Below are 17,746 nucleotides of genomic sequence, written 5' to 3' on the forward strand. Positions count from 1 at the left end.
TAATGTTATACTATCCTCCGTACCTTGACTATCACCCAACTTTTTAGTTACAGCTACAGTACACTCTTTAGTTTCATCATAAATCACCTTATCATCAGCAACCTTCTCATTTACACCCCCACCAACTACCTCCTTGCCTTCTTTGACAGCTGACTCACCAGCACTCACTCCACCACTAGATGCACCAACATTACCTCCACCTTTAACTTCCTTGGCACCAACCTCATCACCACCACTTCTTTCTTATCATCGTTCCCATTATCATCACTAGGTTGTGATGTAATAAAACACATTATATCAAAAGTAGGCTGACTACCCTATTCTCTACAATCGTATTATCTAAAACTTCCTCAACCTGTATATAATTTCACATTACACTACAAAATAATAAAAATAATCCTAATAAGTTACATAATAATTTACATCAATATTAAAATTTAAAAAAGTTACCTTATTATCTACCAACATTTCATCTTCAACTTTTTTAACCTAAAAAAAGTTTAACTTTAGATTACAAATATTATAAAAAATAATCAAAAAAGTTTACACATAAACAGGATACCACAAAAAAAATAAACAATATTAGAAAAAAAAAATTTATAAAAATTAATAAAAACAGTTTACATAAAAACCAATAATTAATCTAACAACTAATTAAAAAACAGTAAACTTATTAGTTTCTTCTTTAACTAATATTACCTCCAAAACTAGCTCCTCTTCATTTGTCAAAACAATGTCATCATCATTCTGAAATAAAATACAAGACACACAATAAAAACTCAGCATTATAACTAATCACATACTCAATAAATAAAAATAGCAAACAAACAATAATAATAGACACTATCAAATAAAAATAATATGTAAAACATACCATATTAAAAGTATCCTCATCACTGACTACAACATTTCTACCATCATTTCCACTTATAAAACAATTTCTCAACTCATTGAACTTCATGTCCAAATAAAACTTCAAACTTCCATCAATTTTTGCATCAATAAGACTTTATATTCAACTCACATTCCTTAACAATACACTTCATCTCATTCTTCAACAAACTCAAAGACTCATCAAATTTTGTTTGATTACCAACAAGCATCTTCACGTTGTTCCTTAACTCTACTAGATCAGACTTCCCCACACCATAACTTCTCTGTATACTAGAAGGGTCACCTTTCTCATAATGCTTCCTTTCTAATGGCTCATCATCAAAATCATCTTTAGAAGTTTCTACCACAGGGAAATCAAAACTTTCAAGTTTCATCATCTTTCTTTCAACATCAGTGGGGAGAATAGCTTGAGCTTTCAGCTACAAATAAAAAATGAGAAAAGTAAGCAGATAAGTTTACAAAAATATATCACAGCAATAAACAGAAACAACAACATGATTTTAATAAATATTTATTTACCTTTGATGACATGAAAATTTTCCTATCCAGCTCCCCAGAGTTAGGATTTCCAGTACTTGACCACCTACAAATCCTATACTCTTCCGAAGCATCATATTGGCATATAGAGCCCTTAAGACATAAAGGAATGGTTTCATATAATCAGACCATAAACGCATAAGGGAAACCAGGTAACTTGTATGTTTTACTATTTTCTTTCGTCTGTTTGCGTTTCACCTTAGCTTTTCCCTTACCACAAGAATCATCAGACAAATCTGTTCTTTTTCTGCCCCTCAAAGCAATCATCAAATTGTGCAATGTAAGATCAAAAACAATTTTCCCCCAAGGGAAACTATCATATTCACCAAGCCCCACAATATTCATCAACTCATCAAAAACCTTTTTTACTGCAGGACTACAAATCAACCCATTTGTAAGAAGGTACAAAATTGCCATTTTAACAGCATACTCATCACTCTTGAACCCACTAAACATAAATCTTTGTTCAACCGCACCATGAGTAACTTGCTGCTCAAAAAAATACTTATCGACAAATGCATTCTCCCTTTTTGCATACTTTTTCATATCGTTATCACCATTACACAGTAAACCAGTTATGACCGCAAACTCAGCCAAACTAAACCTAAAATTTTCACAACCAAACTTAAACCACATCTCCTTCCCATTTTTTGATGTACCTCCCTAAGTAGAGCATTATGTAATAACTGAGGCTGATATAAAATTGGTTTCATGTCTAACAAATGACCAAAACATGATTTACAAAAAAGCCTAATTTGTTTAGGGCTCAACTTAGCATTGATATTTGCAATCACTTTGTTCTCCAATGTATTAGGGAAGAAAATCATCTAATCCTTAACACGACTCTCAGGTTTAAAATATTGCTCCCACTCCTACAAAAGAAATAAACACATAAATCAACATACATATACTGTAAACTATTATGTAAACAGAAATAATAAGAAAATCACTTTTCTGACTATACATAATAAACTAATACGTATACATATTTTACCAAAACTAAAACACAAAAACAAAATAGTCCAAACATTTCACTGTCTAAAAAAAATAACATCAATAAGCTTCATCCCAACTATATAAACAAAAAACAAAAACAAATCAACCTAAAAAAAAAAAAAGTCAAGAAAAACAAAAATAAAGAAGTATAACTTAACAAGCCTTACTAAAACTAATAAGTATACTTATTTTACCAAAACTAAACCACAAAATCAAATAGACCAAACATTTCACTCTCTAAAAAAAATAAATTCAATACATATTTAAAAATTATAGTTGAATCGAATGTGAAAACTTATGAAAATGCTAAAAATTTAAAACACTAATTAAATAATTTTGTTTTTGCAAAATGGGAAAATTAAACTTATAAAGTGAATACACCAACACAGATTTAACCCATTTATAAAATTGTCTTATCTCATCTTGTATTTAACTCATTTACTAGTGTCAATGTGTACTGTCTACTATTAGATTAGGAATCCCGAGAGACCTCACACCACTACCTATCAATCACTATACAATTAAGCTTTATCCCAAATATATAAACAAACAACAATATATATCCCTAGAAAAGCCTAACACAAACAAAATCAACAAAAATAAAAAATAAAACACATGCAAATAGATTATATACATTTTAAATAAAAATCTTAACCCATAAATCCATCAAAACAAAAATTAAATCAAAAAATAAACCAAAAAATTACAATAAAATAAAAATTATATATGCAAATTGAAAACCAAAAATAAACAAACTAAATAACCGAAAACATAACAATTACAAAAACAAATTAATATTTGAAATGTATATACTAAAATTTATTGAAAAATCAAAAAACAATAAAAAATCCATAGAAAACCCTAAGACAACCAAAAATCAACAAAAGAAAAAAAAAACACATGCAAAAACTTAAGTTGAAAACTGAAAAAAAAAAAAAAAAAAAAAGCCAAAAACAAATCTGTAAACCATAAATCCATCAAACCAAAAATCAGAAAATAAACCAAACAAATTACAATAAAATATAAATTATATATACTTTAATACTATCTGGAACTCCAATCTCCAAATCGTCACTATCATATTCAACATCGTCTTCTTCAACCACCTGCTTCATCTTTTTCAACAGACGATCTGCAAATTTCCCCTTCTTAGACCCAACATTGTTCCTCTTCCTCTTCGAAGAAAGATCAGACTCTCCACTATCACTACCCTCAGACATTGTTTCTTTTGATTTGTTCTTCAGATTCATCGCCTTGGAGGACGCGGATAGAGAAGTAGACGAACGTGTTTTCACCATTACTAAACATTTAGAGAGAAGAAATGAAATTTGGAAAAAAAAAATAAAATAACACTTATATTGATAGAAATAGAGGCGGTTTGGGAGGTTTACAACCCACTTTTTGGGTAAAAGTTTAAAAAAATTCAAAAACTGAAAAACGTGCATGCGCGCCCACTTTGACATGACCTCCTCATCCACTAAGCGTGCTCAAGAAGCCAAAACATAAAGAAATGGAATAAAATGAAAAACGGTAAAACTAACGGTATATTCAATAATTTAAAAAGAAATGTTATTATTAAAATTAAATGGAAAAAAACGTGTCCACATGTAATTTTCCCAATTTAAAATTATAAAAACAAACAAAATGAAGAATTATAGAATAAAATATTACAAAAAGGGCAAACAAAAAGGTGTGAACGATGATACTAATTAATAAGCAGAGAAAAGACCAACATCGACAATCAACATATACAGTTACAGAGTGAGAGTAAAGAACCTTATAAAGATTTTCATTAGAAATGTCTTCAAGAGTCCAAGAAAACACAGTCTGAGTGAAGCCATCATCAGCAGAGTCTAAATCTTGCATTCTCGTATCTGAAGTTTCCCCACCTTCCATCATCATTTCTTTACCACCTTAACCCATTTTCATTTTTTAAGGAAAATATGTTTCTTGAGTCCGAAGCTTCGTGAAAACAATGAACAAAAATATAGATATATATATATATATGTATACTGACATTCATCTTCAGATTACACAGATTTTGTAATGTCCATTTTTGAATGAAGAATTGTAATTGTTCATATTTATTACACTGATCACATTTAAAGCCACTGATGAAATGGGTTGTTTTTGTGATATTTAAATATAAAAACAAAAGAAATAATTTTTCAAAAAATAATTATATAATAATAAATTAAAGAAAAAAAAATGTAAAAAAATTCATACAAAACGGGAGTCCCCAGAGGTAGTGTTGTTTTTTGATAATAAGAATTAGAGATATTATTCTCAGAAGCTATAAGGAAATATGATTTATGGTGTAATCTCTCAATACTCATTAACTTACTAACTCGAGCGAACATAATCGTCAATGTTGCTCAATACAATTTCCCAATCCCTTTCTCTCTCTCAGATATCTCTCTCCATTTCTCTCTCAAACTTCTCTCTATTGTGTTGTGTCTTTCTTGTTCTTGCACTTATTCTTGTGTTTCTATTCTCTTATGAAATGAGAGGAGTAGTCTCTTTATATAGGCTAAAGGACCTAATAATACTTGCTGTCCTTTGTGACAGTTAAGTCAGTTATATTGTGTATTCTTTGTTCGTATTGTTTTGATTGGTTTTTTTTTCATATTATTTTACTTAATAAGTGAAATTTCCTATATTAATTTGCTTTGATCTATTTTTGGTGTAATTTATAGTTAATTATTGAATTGAATAAAACAAATTAGTTTAGACTAAAATTAATTATTATTTAGGTGAAATGAGAATGAGAAAAATGAAAAAATTCAGGGGAAAGTCAAAAATTTGGCAATTAACTTTTACTAGAATTGTATGCTAAAATTAAATAAAGTGATAAGAGCACTCCCAACAGATTTTCTACTTTATCTTTTATAATACCTTACTAAAACTTTACTTTTTTTTTATTTTACCTCAAACTTTTACTTTACATCATAAATCAGCTTCTCTATTTTTATCTTCATATCATTTAAGTATTATTATTTTCAATACACATTTATAAAAAATTATAGGAAAAGTCATTAAAATAAATAAAGAAATGGTATGAGAGAGGAGTGAGAGAGTAAATTAATAATAAAATAAATATAACTCAATGAATAGTTGTAGCTACATTTAGAGAAGCTACAATACCATTTTTTAAAATAACTTTAGAGTAGCTCATTTGATGTATGGGCTATTTGACCATTTAGAGAGTACAAATTAAGCATCAATTTTCCTTGGGTCATACAAGGTAAATAAAATATTTCTATACCATCTACACATCACATTTTTCCAAGGTTTGGATCATTCAAGCATTTCTACTAATCTTATTTTTTTAAAAAGTCAAGATTAGCTAACAACTTACAATTGATGATCAAGCAAAAGTAGGTAGACAAATATTAAGCATCCTTGAATGAACAAAACTTATTACCAAAAATATTTATAAAACATTAATAAAATTCACAATCCAAGATTCATTAAAACTTCTAACTACAAGAAAATTAGTTCATGCTGAAGATTATAAAGAACAATACCCAAATGAAATAAAGAAGTATAAAAATAAAATACAAAGGATTAAAGCAGTAGAAGAAACAATGTGGATGACTCCTCCTTCTTCCTTCTTTCTTGTGCACTCATTTTCTTCTTATTCTTCTTTTTTTTCTTTATTTCCTTAGTATTCTCAATAATGGTGGCTGCTATGAAACTGTGTTCCCCCAAATGGTGTAATGGAGGCTAGGTAATATTATCCCTCTTATCCATAGAAATACATTTCATAAAATTAATTCCACATAAACCTTATGAATTTTCTAGAAATTTCCTCATAAATTAGCCACAATTCATATGTATTCATGCTACCTCAGATAATTTTTGCCACATCAATTAATGAATTGTCACGTCATCATTTTTTCTATATTAATTTCAACATTCAGTCACTGCTACTTTTGCTGCAGCAAATTCCTTGCAAAATTTTAGCAAAATCTTGTATTTTCTCTATTAAACTCTTTTCTTTACCAAAACTCAAATAAAACTTATAATTATCACTGACAACTATAAATTACCCAAAAGAACACAAAAATACAAAATAACACTGAAAGGAAAGAAAAGACCTAAAAAATAAACAAAATACACACAAATTAAGTTAAAAAAACATGACAAATAACTCTTTATTAAAGAATTATCAACTGCAAACATCTTGTTGCTAAGATGATAATGGGTTTTGCAATGCATATAATATTCATTGATATGTGACAATAAGAATCATCTTGCATTGGTAGCAGTGGAATCATTTCATATGTTGCTACCTTCTTAGTTGGTTGTGCTTGGATTTTATGAACATGGCGACATAGATTTCTTTACAATGTCTTATGTTGTGAAAAGTATGTAGTAATTCCTTTCAGGTAGTTTTGGATGGTGACATTCCAACCGAGTTGTCTAGGTGTGTGTTCTTTTTGTTTCCATTCTTAAAATGTATTTCATTTTATTATGATTAATTTTGGGTTTAACTTATGTGTTTTCCTTTTTTTTTTATTTATTTATTATTTGTGTGTAGAGATAGCATGATATATATGTTCTCATTTGTTAAGTATTTTGTTGAGGGGAAAAAGATTTAAAATTTGGATTCATATGTGGAATTAATGTCGACATAGATCTAGGCTTGTTTATTGATTATATTCATATGTAACGATAAAGCAAACCGAGCTAGAGTATCCATGTCTATATTAGCTAGATTATTCTCAATAACACAATGCATGTCAAAGATTGAAAACCTGCAACTTTATGTACTCTTAATTTTCTCATCATGTTTTTTTTTTTTTTTTTTTTCGTTTGATACCTTATTTGTGTTAATGAACAATAATATCACATAATTTTATAGTAATGTTAGTTAATAAATAACTTGACCTGTAACTCTATCATTTTTATTTCCTTACAATATCAATATGACATGACACAATTCCTCTTTTATGTATCATCAAAGAGAAGCTTGTAACCTTAATTTGGAAAATAATTTGTGGTACCACACATAAGATCAACAACATAAATGTTATTTAGTATGCCTGTAAATATTGTAGAGTTTGACAGAAAATAGGGCTGGCCTTGAAGGTAGGAGAGCCAAGCGTGCGCCTCGGGCCCCGAACGCTCACCGCCTCAAAATTGTGACAAAAAAATTTGTTACCATACATAAATATCATTATATAAGAAAAAATATAACAAATATTGTTTTGTGTAGTGAGCGATTTTAAGAGTTTTTAAAAACTCATCCAAGCACTACGAGCAAGATAATGAGTAGTGTTGTTAGCGCTTAACAAAATAAAATTCAATAATGAAAATAGAACTAATTAAAAATTTATTACTTATTTAATTGCATAGTTCAACAAATAAATGAGACAAGAATAACAATGGAGTAACTACTATTTGAATATCTTTTAAGTATTTTATAAAAGGTAAATAATAAACTACAATATTAAAAAAAAATAGGATACCAAATATCCACTTCTTCATTTTGTTTTCATATTTTTAATTAAAAAAAACCTGAAATAGTAAGAATCGAATTAATTGCTTAAATTTTGTTTTCATTTTGTTAACGAACAAAGCTTATATTTTTCATCCATTTACTAATGATCAAAATATACATAACATAATAAGAATTGAATAGTTACTTAAATTGGATTTCTTCTCATATGATGTTACAAGAAAAAACAACTACATTAAACATAATGCTATAGAATCATGAATATCGTTAGTTTTTGAAGCAACCACCAAAATAAAAAATAATAATATACTCACTAAACAGATCATAAAATTTTATTAATAAATTCCTTCAAGATGTTTATATAATACACAACTATATATATAATAATTAAAATGGTCCAAACATAGCTTATATATATGAGTAAAAATTTGTTGAGTATATAATTATTAAACTAACGATATTATTTTTTGAAGCAACCACCAAAATCAAAAATAATAATATACTCACTAAACAAAACGGATCATAAAACTTTATTAATGAATTCCTTCAATATGTTTATATAATACACAACTTCATATATAATAATTATTAAAATGGTCCAAACATAGCTTATATATGAGTACAAATTTGTTAAGTACATGATTTTTAAACTATCTCGACTCTACAATTTGGACAAAATTTACTAACTTGTAGCCACTCAACAACACATTCTTCATGATACGCGTGAGTGCATGGTAACTTAGCAGCTTCCAAACCAACCGAAACATCCTCCAAACAAATCGAACAAAAAATTGGATTATCTTTAACCCAAACTTTTTCTAATTTCTCGATTGACTCTTCACTTGCCGCCACAAAGCGAATTGGAACATCATTCATATCAAAGTCATTATCGTCGTCGTCGTCGTCGTCATCAAGTTGAGGTAGTTCATCAACAAAAACTTCAACAGAAATATTAACACCGACTTCTTCATTCAAATTATTATTATCATAATCATTGTTGTTCATCATCTTTCTACCGCAATCAATAACGCCAACGACAATAAAAGAGAGAGAAGGAAGATAGACCTCAGCAAGCATGTCTTCAATGTTAAGTAGGGCTTCAGTAACGTCGCTCTTCATCAATGTCTCGTACGAAATCCATCCAATATTTTCTAAAAAAGCAGTGGAATTTCCCGCGTCGTCGTCGAATAAAGATTCTTCATCTTCAACTTCCATACTAGAGGAGTGTGGAGCAAGAATGAACTTGGCATTTAAGTTAATGGTAAAGAAACGAGCATGTGGCTCTTCTTCTATTGTGTTAGGTTGAGTAGTATAACTATATCTAAAGGGTGATATATGGTAATGAGGATCACCAATTACTTGAGGAGAAGTCATAATTAATCAGTCAAAGAAATGATTAATTTTGGTTAATTTACAAAGTTTAAGAAAAATTTGAGCTTTAGAAGTTTCGAAATTAGGGTTATCAAATGTATTCAATTAGCTTAGGAAAGAGAGAGGTGAGATGAAAAAACGATATTAAGGACTCAAACGGCTATTTAAAGTAATTGAAATTTACATTCTATTAGGAGTAGGATTAATATGGGCCGTTGGATTTTGTTTTTTTTAATTGTAAGGTCATTTTTACCCTTTGACGTTTTTTATTATATCTTTTCTATAACAAAACAAAACCCACTTCAGTTAATGGTGTCATTGAACAAGTGGGACTCGAGAAGCTTCGAGAAGCCACTTCAGTTATTGCAACATTTGTTGGTGCACAAATAAGAGTTGTGTAGTTGATCTTTAAGAAGTGTAGCATTGATTTTCGTCTTTCCTGTCCCAGTTGGACCCCATATAAGCTCAAAACCATCTCTGCTCTTGCAATGCATCATGCGAAGACTAACACCTAAACTTTTATTGTATATCATCATTCCATATGGCATGAAGCTATGCTGAATTTTTCATTGGAGCTTGAATTTTGGGAAAAAAGGAGTGGAAATGGATAAATAATAATAAAAGAAATGAATTTTTTTATCAAAAGAAAACGATTATTTTACAGAATCTTTTGGTCAATATATAAGCAGCCAAGAGTCATAGTTATTTCTTTTATTAAGAAAAAAAAGCACAAACATTCTAAACACTCTATCTCTAAGTCAGAAAATGTTTCTGATTTAGCATTCACTAAAATCATGATGTCTCCAGGCAAAGTTTTGTAAGGCTCTTTACTCTTATCAAAAGTAAGCAATTACTAAAAATGGATTTTCCCCTATTTCACAATCTAATCCATGCGTCTAGAATTCTGTCATCACAATTAAGAATCCACACATTAGAATTTCAAGAAAATTTAAAATTACAAAAACAAACAAAATGAAGAATTATAGAATAAAATGTTACAAAAAGGGCAAACAAAAAGGTGAACCATGATACTAATTAATAAGCAGAGAAAAGAACAACATCAACAATCAACATATACAGTTACACAGTTACACAGTGAGAGTAAAGAACCTTATAAAGATTTGGGCCAAGATGCAAAATAGCCCTAAATCTAACAATTAAGTTAATAAATGTCCCTTTTTATAAAAAATTAAAAAAATGTCTATTATGTTAAGAATTTGATGATAAAATTACAATTATAACCTTGAATAATTAAGTGTTTGGTATAGTTATTTTGCACAATAGTATATCATTTTTATGTGCAATAGTATATTAAAAAAAACTGAAAGGTAGTATATTAGTTTAAGATTGTGGTATATTATTTTAATGTGCTATGGTATATACGACGGAAATTAAAAAAAAAATGTGAAATATTAGTTTAAGTTTGAGGTATAGTTATATTTCACTATGAAATATATATAAGCTCGGTAGCAAATACATTATCACCTTTCTTTAATCTCTCCAATCATGTGTCATATTTCTCTATTTTTTTTAGCTCAAACGTGTTATTATTATAACATACCTTTTAAAATAATCATTTTGACAAAGTATATGTTTTTTTTTTCATCTGCAAACACAAATTTTTAGACTTAAAAGCATCATTTTAGTTTTTTTTTAGTATTTGTATTAACTAAAATGCTTTTAAAAAAGATAAAAAAACCCTCAAGATTAACTAAATTATAAACTTAAACACCTCACAAAGAAAATCTTAAAGAAAATTAACTATAGCCACCAATTTCATAAATTATTATAAAGTATTTAGTTATTTTATAATTAAAAATTATTCAATAAGGATATTATAGAGCAACTTTGTAAGTTACTAACAAAAGTACTTACAAAGAAACTAAATGACATCTTAGTCATAAGTATAGTCTAATACTTTTACATGTCTCCTACAAAGAGAAGTTTTCAAGTTTCAATCCTCTCTCCTCCAATAATAATAATAATAATAATAATTTACAAAATCACTTACATAATACATTACCATTTTTTTTTAATGTCTAAGATACTATTTAGTGTCCTTATATAAGTTATTTTGAATATAAATTATTTTGTAAGTTAAACTTATGTAGAATATTATTTATTTTAAATATAAAATAATAAAATATATTTTGGTAACTTGTGAAATTGGTTGGTATATTTTGTTTTAAGTTTAAAAGTTGATTACTTTTTTGATAGCTAAATATATATAAATATATATATATATATATATATATATAAGAAAAAAAAAACTAAAATGTCACTTTTTATTTCGATTTTCTGGTGAAAAAATATATTCTTCGCACATTTTAAAAGAATCACTTTAAAAAGTGGATTATGACGATTAGGCCTAGTGAGACATAACTCTTGAACTCAAATAATTATATTGATCATAATTTTTTTTAAAATATTTGAAAGAAACACTACTACAATGTTAGCCTTTAGAGGCAGTTTTTTCAACCCCATTTATAAAAAGGGAAGCTAAAGGGTGTAAAAATACCGAAATTGACATTTAGAGGCGGTTTTTTGATAAAAACCGTAGGTATAAAATTGCATTATACCATTTAGAGGCGGTTGGAAATTAAATTTTATTTTTTTTTTCTGAATTACCCTATGCCGTCGGTTTCTTCATAGGAACCGACGGCATAGGGTACACGAGATCATGACACGTGTACCCTATGCCGTCGGTTCCTATGAAGGAACCGACGGCATAGGGTCGTCCTATGTATATATCACCAGCTTCGTCTTCCTCCTTCACTTCACACAAAACCCAGCAAAACCAGAGAGAAGAAATACCCAGAAAAAACCCTCGCCGAACCCACTTTGACCAACCATATCTCCCCCATTTCTCAACCATTTCAGTCCATTTTTTTTTTAAAATCCTCCATTTTCGATACTAAATAACATACAGCTAAAAAGTTTTGATTTTTTAGCCTCTAAAAGTGTCATCCGAACCCAAATAGTAAACTTTGGGTGTGAAATCCGGCCATCCATTTTTGTTGAGAAATTGTTCAATCTCAACCTCGTTTAAGGTATAAATATTGCTTCTATTCTTATTGTATTATGTATATTGTTTTATTTTTTGTTTTTGTAAATTATTATTTGAGTTTTTTTTATTTTATTAGTAATATTATTGTGTTTTATGTGTATAGTGTCGGGATTTTTTACGGTGGTCGTCGGATTGCGGTTATTAGGTAATAATTTATACCACAATGTATAGTATATATATGTATTTGTATATTTTATTGAATATTTGTATATAATGTGTGTATATATTGTGTGTGTATATAGTGTGTGTATATTTTTTATGAAAATAAATTTTGTAATTGTATTTTATATATTTTTTGCAATATATATTTATTGTGAATAAAATGACATTGGAGGGATTTTATTAGTTTCAAAAAAAAAAATTAGTTTAGAAATAAAAATTTTAAAATGGAATTAGTGTGTGATATAATTTTATTTTTTTGAGATAATAGTGTGAGATATAATTGATTATATATATGTATGTATAATTTAGTAACTAAGTAACTTGTTACAATTTTTTATAACTAGTTATAAGTTATGAAATAATTAATTTTGTAATTTCGTTGTATTTCTTTATATTATAGGGGTTCGGCATAATTTTGTGTGTAGCGTATTTGGGCTTGCAATTATAGGTATATACTTTAACTAACTTTTTCTTAATATATAATTAATTATCAATGCATGTTAGTTGAGTTTGAATATCTTAAATATTCATCCGTAGTGAAGTAGGTTCTGCGAATACATGTACTGCGGTCGGATGGGTGGATTAATTTTGTATTGTTTATCTGTTTTGTTTGTTATTTTAGGCACTTGTAAAATTTTTGGGAACGTCCAATTACAGCCGTTATGCTGCCGAAATTTCGGTAGAATTAGGATAAATCTTACTAAAACCATTCATAATATAGTTAATTATAACATAGTAATAAGAAGTTAGGTCACATAAAAAATAATAATATTCACATTTATGAAAACTTTTTAATTTTACCAACATTATAATCAACTAAACAACCTAATAACATGAACTAATGTAAAACGAAAATTTGAGTAATTTTTAGATTAATATGAATAAATTGTGTGAGAGACTTAGTTAGTTACATTGTGTAGCTATGAAACGCATAGTTGGTTTTTGTAGCTATGAAAGAAAAACTGTATTATTTGTTTAATGCAATTTTGGACAAAGATAGATTTCAGCAAAAAAAGAAAAAATGGATAAAGATAGCGCACTGTCTTGATGGAAGAATTTGGTAACATTAAAGAACAAGCAAGCATTCATTTAGAATAGTAACTAGTCGTATAGATAATGCAATTGCAATTTGCAAATAAATAATCAAAGCAGCAGAAAATAAAAATTATATATACGTTTAAGTCTACGTTTATTTTAACAAAAATACTCAATTTATTCTCATTATTATGTCCTTTTCTTCAAACAATATTAGATTCATTTACTTATAAGATAGTAGGTAAGTGTTACTAATAACCATCATTATTACAGACCATTACAAATGCTAATAACTATAGCAATTACAAAGATGAATGAAACGGCTATATTAATTAACTATTTCATACTATTACTTGTTGTATGTTTGCATTCCATTTCCTCCTTGATATTGTTAACTTATCATTTTGTAACTATATTGTTAATGGTGTAGACATGGCGAACTCAGAATCAGGATCTGATTCGGGAGCAGAAAATGAGTGTCCAACCACAATACCTACACGAGGGCCGACGCAAATGAATGAAATATCCAAACTAATGGATCAGGGCAAAAGAGTGGCCCTCGAAGTTAATGATAAAGGTCAATACTGTGGAAAAAGCTACGCGAAGCTCGTATCCACTCTGGGAGTCAGATGTCGGCAGACAATAGGGTTGGCTTATAAAAATTGGAAAGAAGTCAACCAGACTCTGAAAAATAAAGTTTGGAAAGACATTCAGGTAAGCTATTATTTGTTAGAATTTTGATTTGTTTTTCTATTACTCCAAATGTTGACTCTAACCGTGTTTGTTTTCCTTCAAAATAGACGGGGTTCATTGTGCCGGACACCTTCAAACATGATTGTCTCATCCTAGCTGGGAAGTTAATGAAAGACTTCAAGAATAGGATGACAAAAGACATCATAATGCCCGCGTTGAAAGAGAATGATGCGGGACGGCGGCACAAGTCACGAAAAGCACCCGGAGATCGACGCTGCTGATTGGTGCAAATTTGTTGAAAGTAGACTAACTCCTGAATTTCTGGTACGCTAATTATATTAACACTAAGATAAACTCTTAAATACAAGTACATGTATCTAATGTATTTTTTTGGCATTGTAGGAATTGAGTAAGGTGCAACGTGAACGTTCCTCAAAAATTCAATCCAGACATCGAAGTGGTCGGAGTGGAATGGTGAACGTACGGGAAGTTGTGGTAAGTAATACTAAAAATTTAATGTGCTATAATGTGCTATACAATTTAATTGGTACTCATTTCATTGTTATAACGTTATGTAGAAAAAGGACCTCGAAGTTGCAGATCCTCCCCGCCACCGTGTTTGGATTAAATCTCGCACCAAGAGTAGAAAACTTGTCACTGATTACGACAAGGAAATTGCCGAGAAGATAGTAAGTATATATTAATTCCTATACTAATTGCTTGAATATATAATTCAATTAGAGTTAGTGTATATAATTCATATACTAATTGCTTGAATATATGCGTGCATTAGGCTCAATTAGAGGAGAAGCTTAGTCAGGGACAAATTCAGGTCCAGGGCCAAAACGATATCCTCACGCAGGCGCTCGGGACACCAGAGCATCCTGGACGTGTCAGGGCTGCTGGGTATGCTATTACTTCAAATGTTATTTATTTAGTTACACAAATGAAATCGTTGCTAATTTGCATTTTATGATTTGTAGGTTCCTGACCAGGGCATCTCAACTGTTCGGCAGGAAGAAAAGGGAAGTGTCTGATGTTGTGGCTCGGCAAGCGAAGGAGATTGAACAATTAAAAGCCGAAGTCCAATCCCTTAAGCAGCAGAGGAACGCTGCCGAACAAGAGGAAGAAGGAGAGGTGGCTGGTGAGGCGTATGTTCCACAACCATACGCTCCTCAGGATGAGGTACAACCACAAATGTATGCTGAGGAGTTCATTTCCCTCAACGACCAAGGTATCCTATACAATTTTGATGACCATGCGGCCCTTAATCAGCAAGTACATCTCTGCTCTGACAACATCGACAATATTGTGGCCCGAGGGTATTTGTACGAGCATGTGGGTAAGATCAAAGTTCCTTTGCCGAGTTACGATGATTCACATGCTCGGATCATGGTTTCGGAAATCCTGCAAGAGGACGCTGAAATCCCAGTCCCACTTGAAGAGTTCAGATATGTTAGGGACGTGTACCAGATGTTCCTTCCTTGGCCTAAACACTTAATTTTAACAACCGAGGTAACTTCTCAACTGAAATTAATTATTAATGATTAGTAGAGTTTGAATATCTTCAATATTCATCCGTAGTGAAGTAGGTTCTGCGAATATATGTCCTGCGGTGGGATGGATGAACAAACTACTGTTATATATGTGTTATTTGTCGTTATACAGCCATGTTCAAAATTTTTGGGATCATTCAATTACAACCGTTATGCTGCCGAAATTTCGGTAGAATTTAGATAAAATTTGATATATATATATATATTATGTTCTGTTTTGTTTAGGGTCCACTCGCTCAACCGCCCTCAAGACGTGATGCGTCAAAGGGGAAAGCTCCGATGCTTTCTCCACAAAGCCGTGGTGCACGGGAAGATGAGTTGTTCACGGAAGAGAAGATGGCGTTGATCCCTAATTCGCTGAAATGGATGATTCATGAATTCCTAAGGCTCAAAGATAAACGTGATATAATCACAATTTCTGTCCCCCGAGGATTCATTGCACCGCGTACCCAGATCATTTTATCTGGAGAGGATTTGCAGCAGGTTGCTACGTGTAACTACATCGGCAACCAGGGAATGCTGTTTGGAATGATGTATACTCTTCTTTAATCTAATTAACCTTATATCAAATTATAGTTAAATTATTATAAGGCACTAACACTTTTTTTGGCGAGGCACATATGGGAGAGCATCAACGGTACGAGAAAAATTTTCAAGTTTTACGACCCAGAGCTTCTCACAATGCATGGGATCAGCGATGAAGAACAGAGTCAGTCTTTTGACGATGCGGCAAGACGATTGGCTAATTGGTTATCATTAATGAACAGCAACCACCAAATGTTCTTTATTCCTTGGAATATCGGGTAAACTTTATTAAATTCTTTAGTGCTAATTGTTCATTTCTATATTATGTCTTCAAATTATTTTTATACTATCTTACTTATATTCCAATATAATTTTCTAGGATGCATTGGACGCTAGTGGTGGTTGCGCCAAAGAAAATTATCCATTTAAATCCTCTAAAAGGCCGCCCAATTCCCGAAGAAATAGAACAAATGATCGGAAGGTAATTATTTAATGACTTCTTATGTAACGAATTTAAATTAACTAACGAATTGAAATGCTAATATAATTTTTCCAAACAGGGCATTCATGTATATAGGGGACGCACATCAGTATCTTGGCCCGTGGCAAGGAATTTCACAAGCAAACTGTCCAAGACAACCTAAAAGCCAAGAATGCGGTTTTTATGTTTTGAAATATATCACTGACATCGTCGCACGTGCCAACCCCAACCGTTACATAGAAGATCAAAAAGCTGTAAGTTTTAATTATTGATCATAGTATATAAATTTTATAATAACAAATATATAATATACATATACATAAACTAATATAAATTTTTAATTTTTTTAACAGTTTGGGGGTAAGAAGCAATACGATCCAAAAACAGAAATTTTACCACTACAGCGAAAGTGGATCGAACAATTGATGGCGGTGATTCACGGTGACGATTGAGGTTCAAAGGTCGAAGAATTTTTCTTCATTATGTAATTTTTATAGATTAACTTGTAATTAGATTTATTAACTTATTAATATTTTTAACTAATTTTACATGTTTGTGTAATATTTAATTATTTTTATGAAATCAAATTATGTTTTTACCCAAATTTAATTACTATTTAATTTAAAATGTAATTAATATATAATTAAATTAAATATATATGTAATTTAAAATTTAAATAAATATGTAATTTAAATTAAATAAAATAATATATAAATTAATAAATATAAAATTAAAATAATATAATTAAATTAAAAAAAAATGAAAAAAACTGAAATCTGAGGAGTTTTGGCGTCGGTTCCTACGCCACATAAGGCGTCGGTTATTGGCTAGGAACCGACGCCATATATACCCCTATGGCGTCGGTTCCTAGCTAATAACCGACGCCATAGGGGTATATATGGCGTCGGTTCAAATAAACCCTTTAGCGTTGCCCTGATAGGCGTCGGTAGCGAATTTCGCGAAAA

At 30.0% G+C, this 17,746-nt stretch overlaps 2 protein-coding genes across 2 annotated transcripts; one reads left to right on the forward strand and one right to left on the reverse strand.

Annotated features, from left to right (window-relative positions):
* Positions 1 to 8,536: 8,536 nt before the first annotated feature.
* On the reverse strand, positions 8,537 to 9,265 carry LOC115702287 (uncharacterized). Its single transcript, XM_030629733.2, has one exon. The coding sequence runs from the start codon at positions 9,263 to 9,265 to the stop codon at positions 8,537 to 8,539; it is 729 nt and encodes a 242-aa protein (XP_030485593.2).
* Positions 9,266 to 12,281: 3,016 nt separating this feature from the next.
* LOC133031483 (uncharacterized) lies at positions 12,282 to 14,500 on the forward strand. Its single transcript, XM_061104991.1, has 4 exons — positions 12,282 to 12,474; positions 12,892 to 12,939; positions 13,957 to 14,240; positions 14,327 to 14,500. The coding sequence occupies exons 1-4, from the start codon at positions 12,423 to 12,425 to the stop codon at positions 14,498 to 14,500; spliced, it is 558 nt and encodes a 185-aa protein (XP_060960974.1). The 5' UTR covers positions 12,282 to 12,422.
* The last annotated feature ends 3,246 nt before the right edge of the window (positions 14,501 to 17,746 follow it).

Source organism: Cannabis sativa, chromosome 9 (assembly GCF_029168945.1).
Source record: "Cannabis sativa cultivar Pink pepper isolate KNU-18-1 chromosome 9, ASM2916894v1, whole genome shotgun sequence".
In the NCBI taxonomy this organism is placed as follows: domain Eukaryota; kingdom Viridiplantae; phylum Streptophyta; class Magnoliopsida; order Rosales; family Cannabaceae; genus Cannabis; species Cannabis sativa.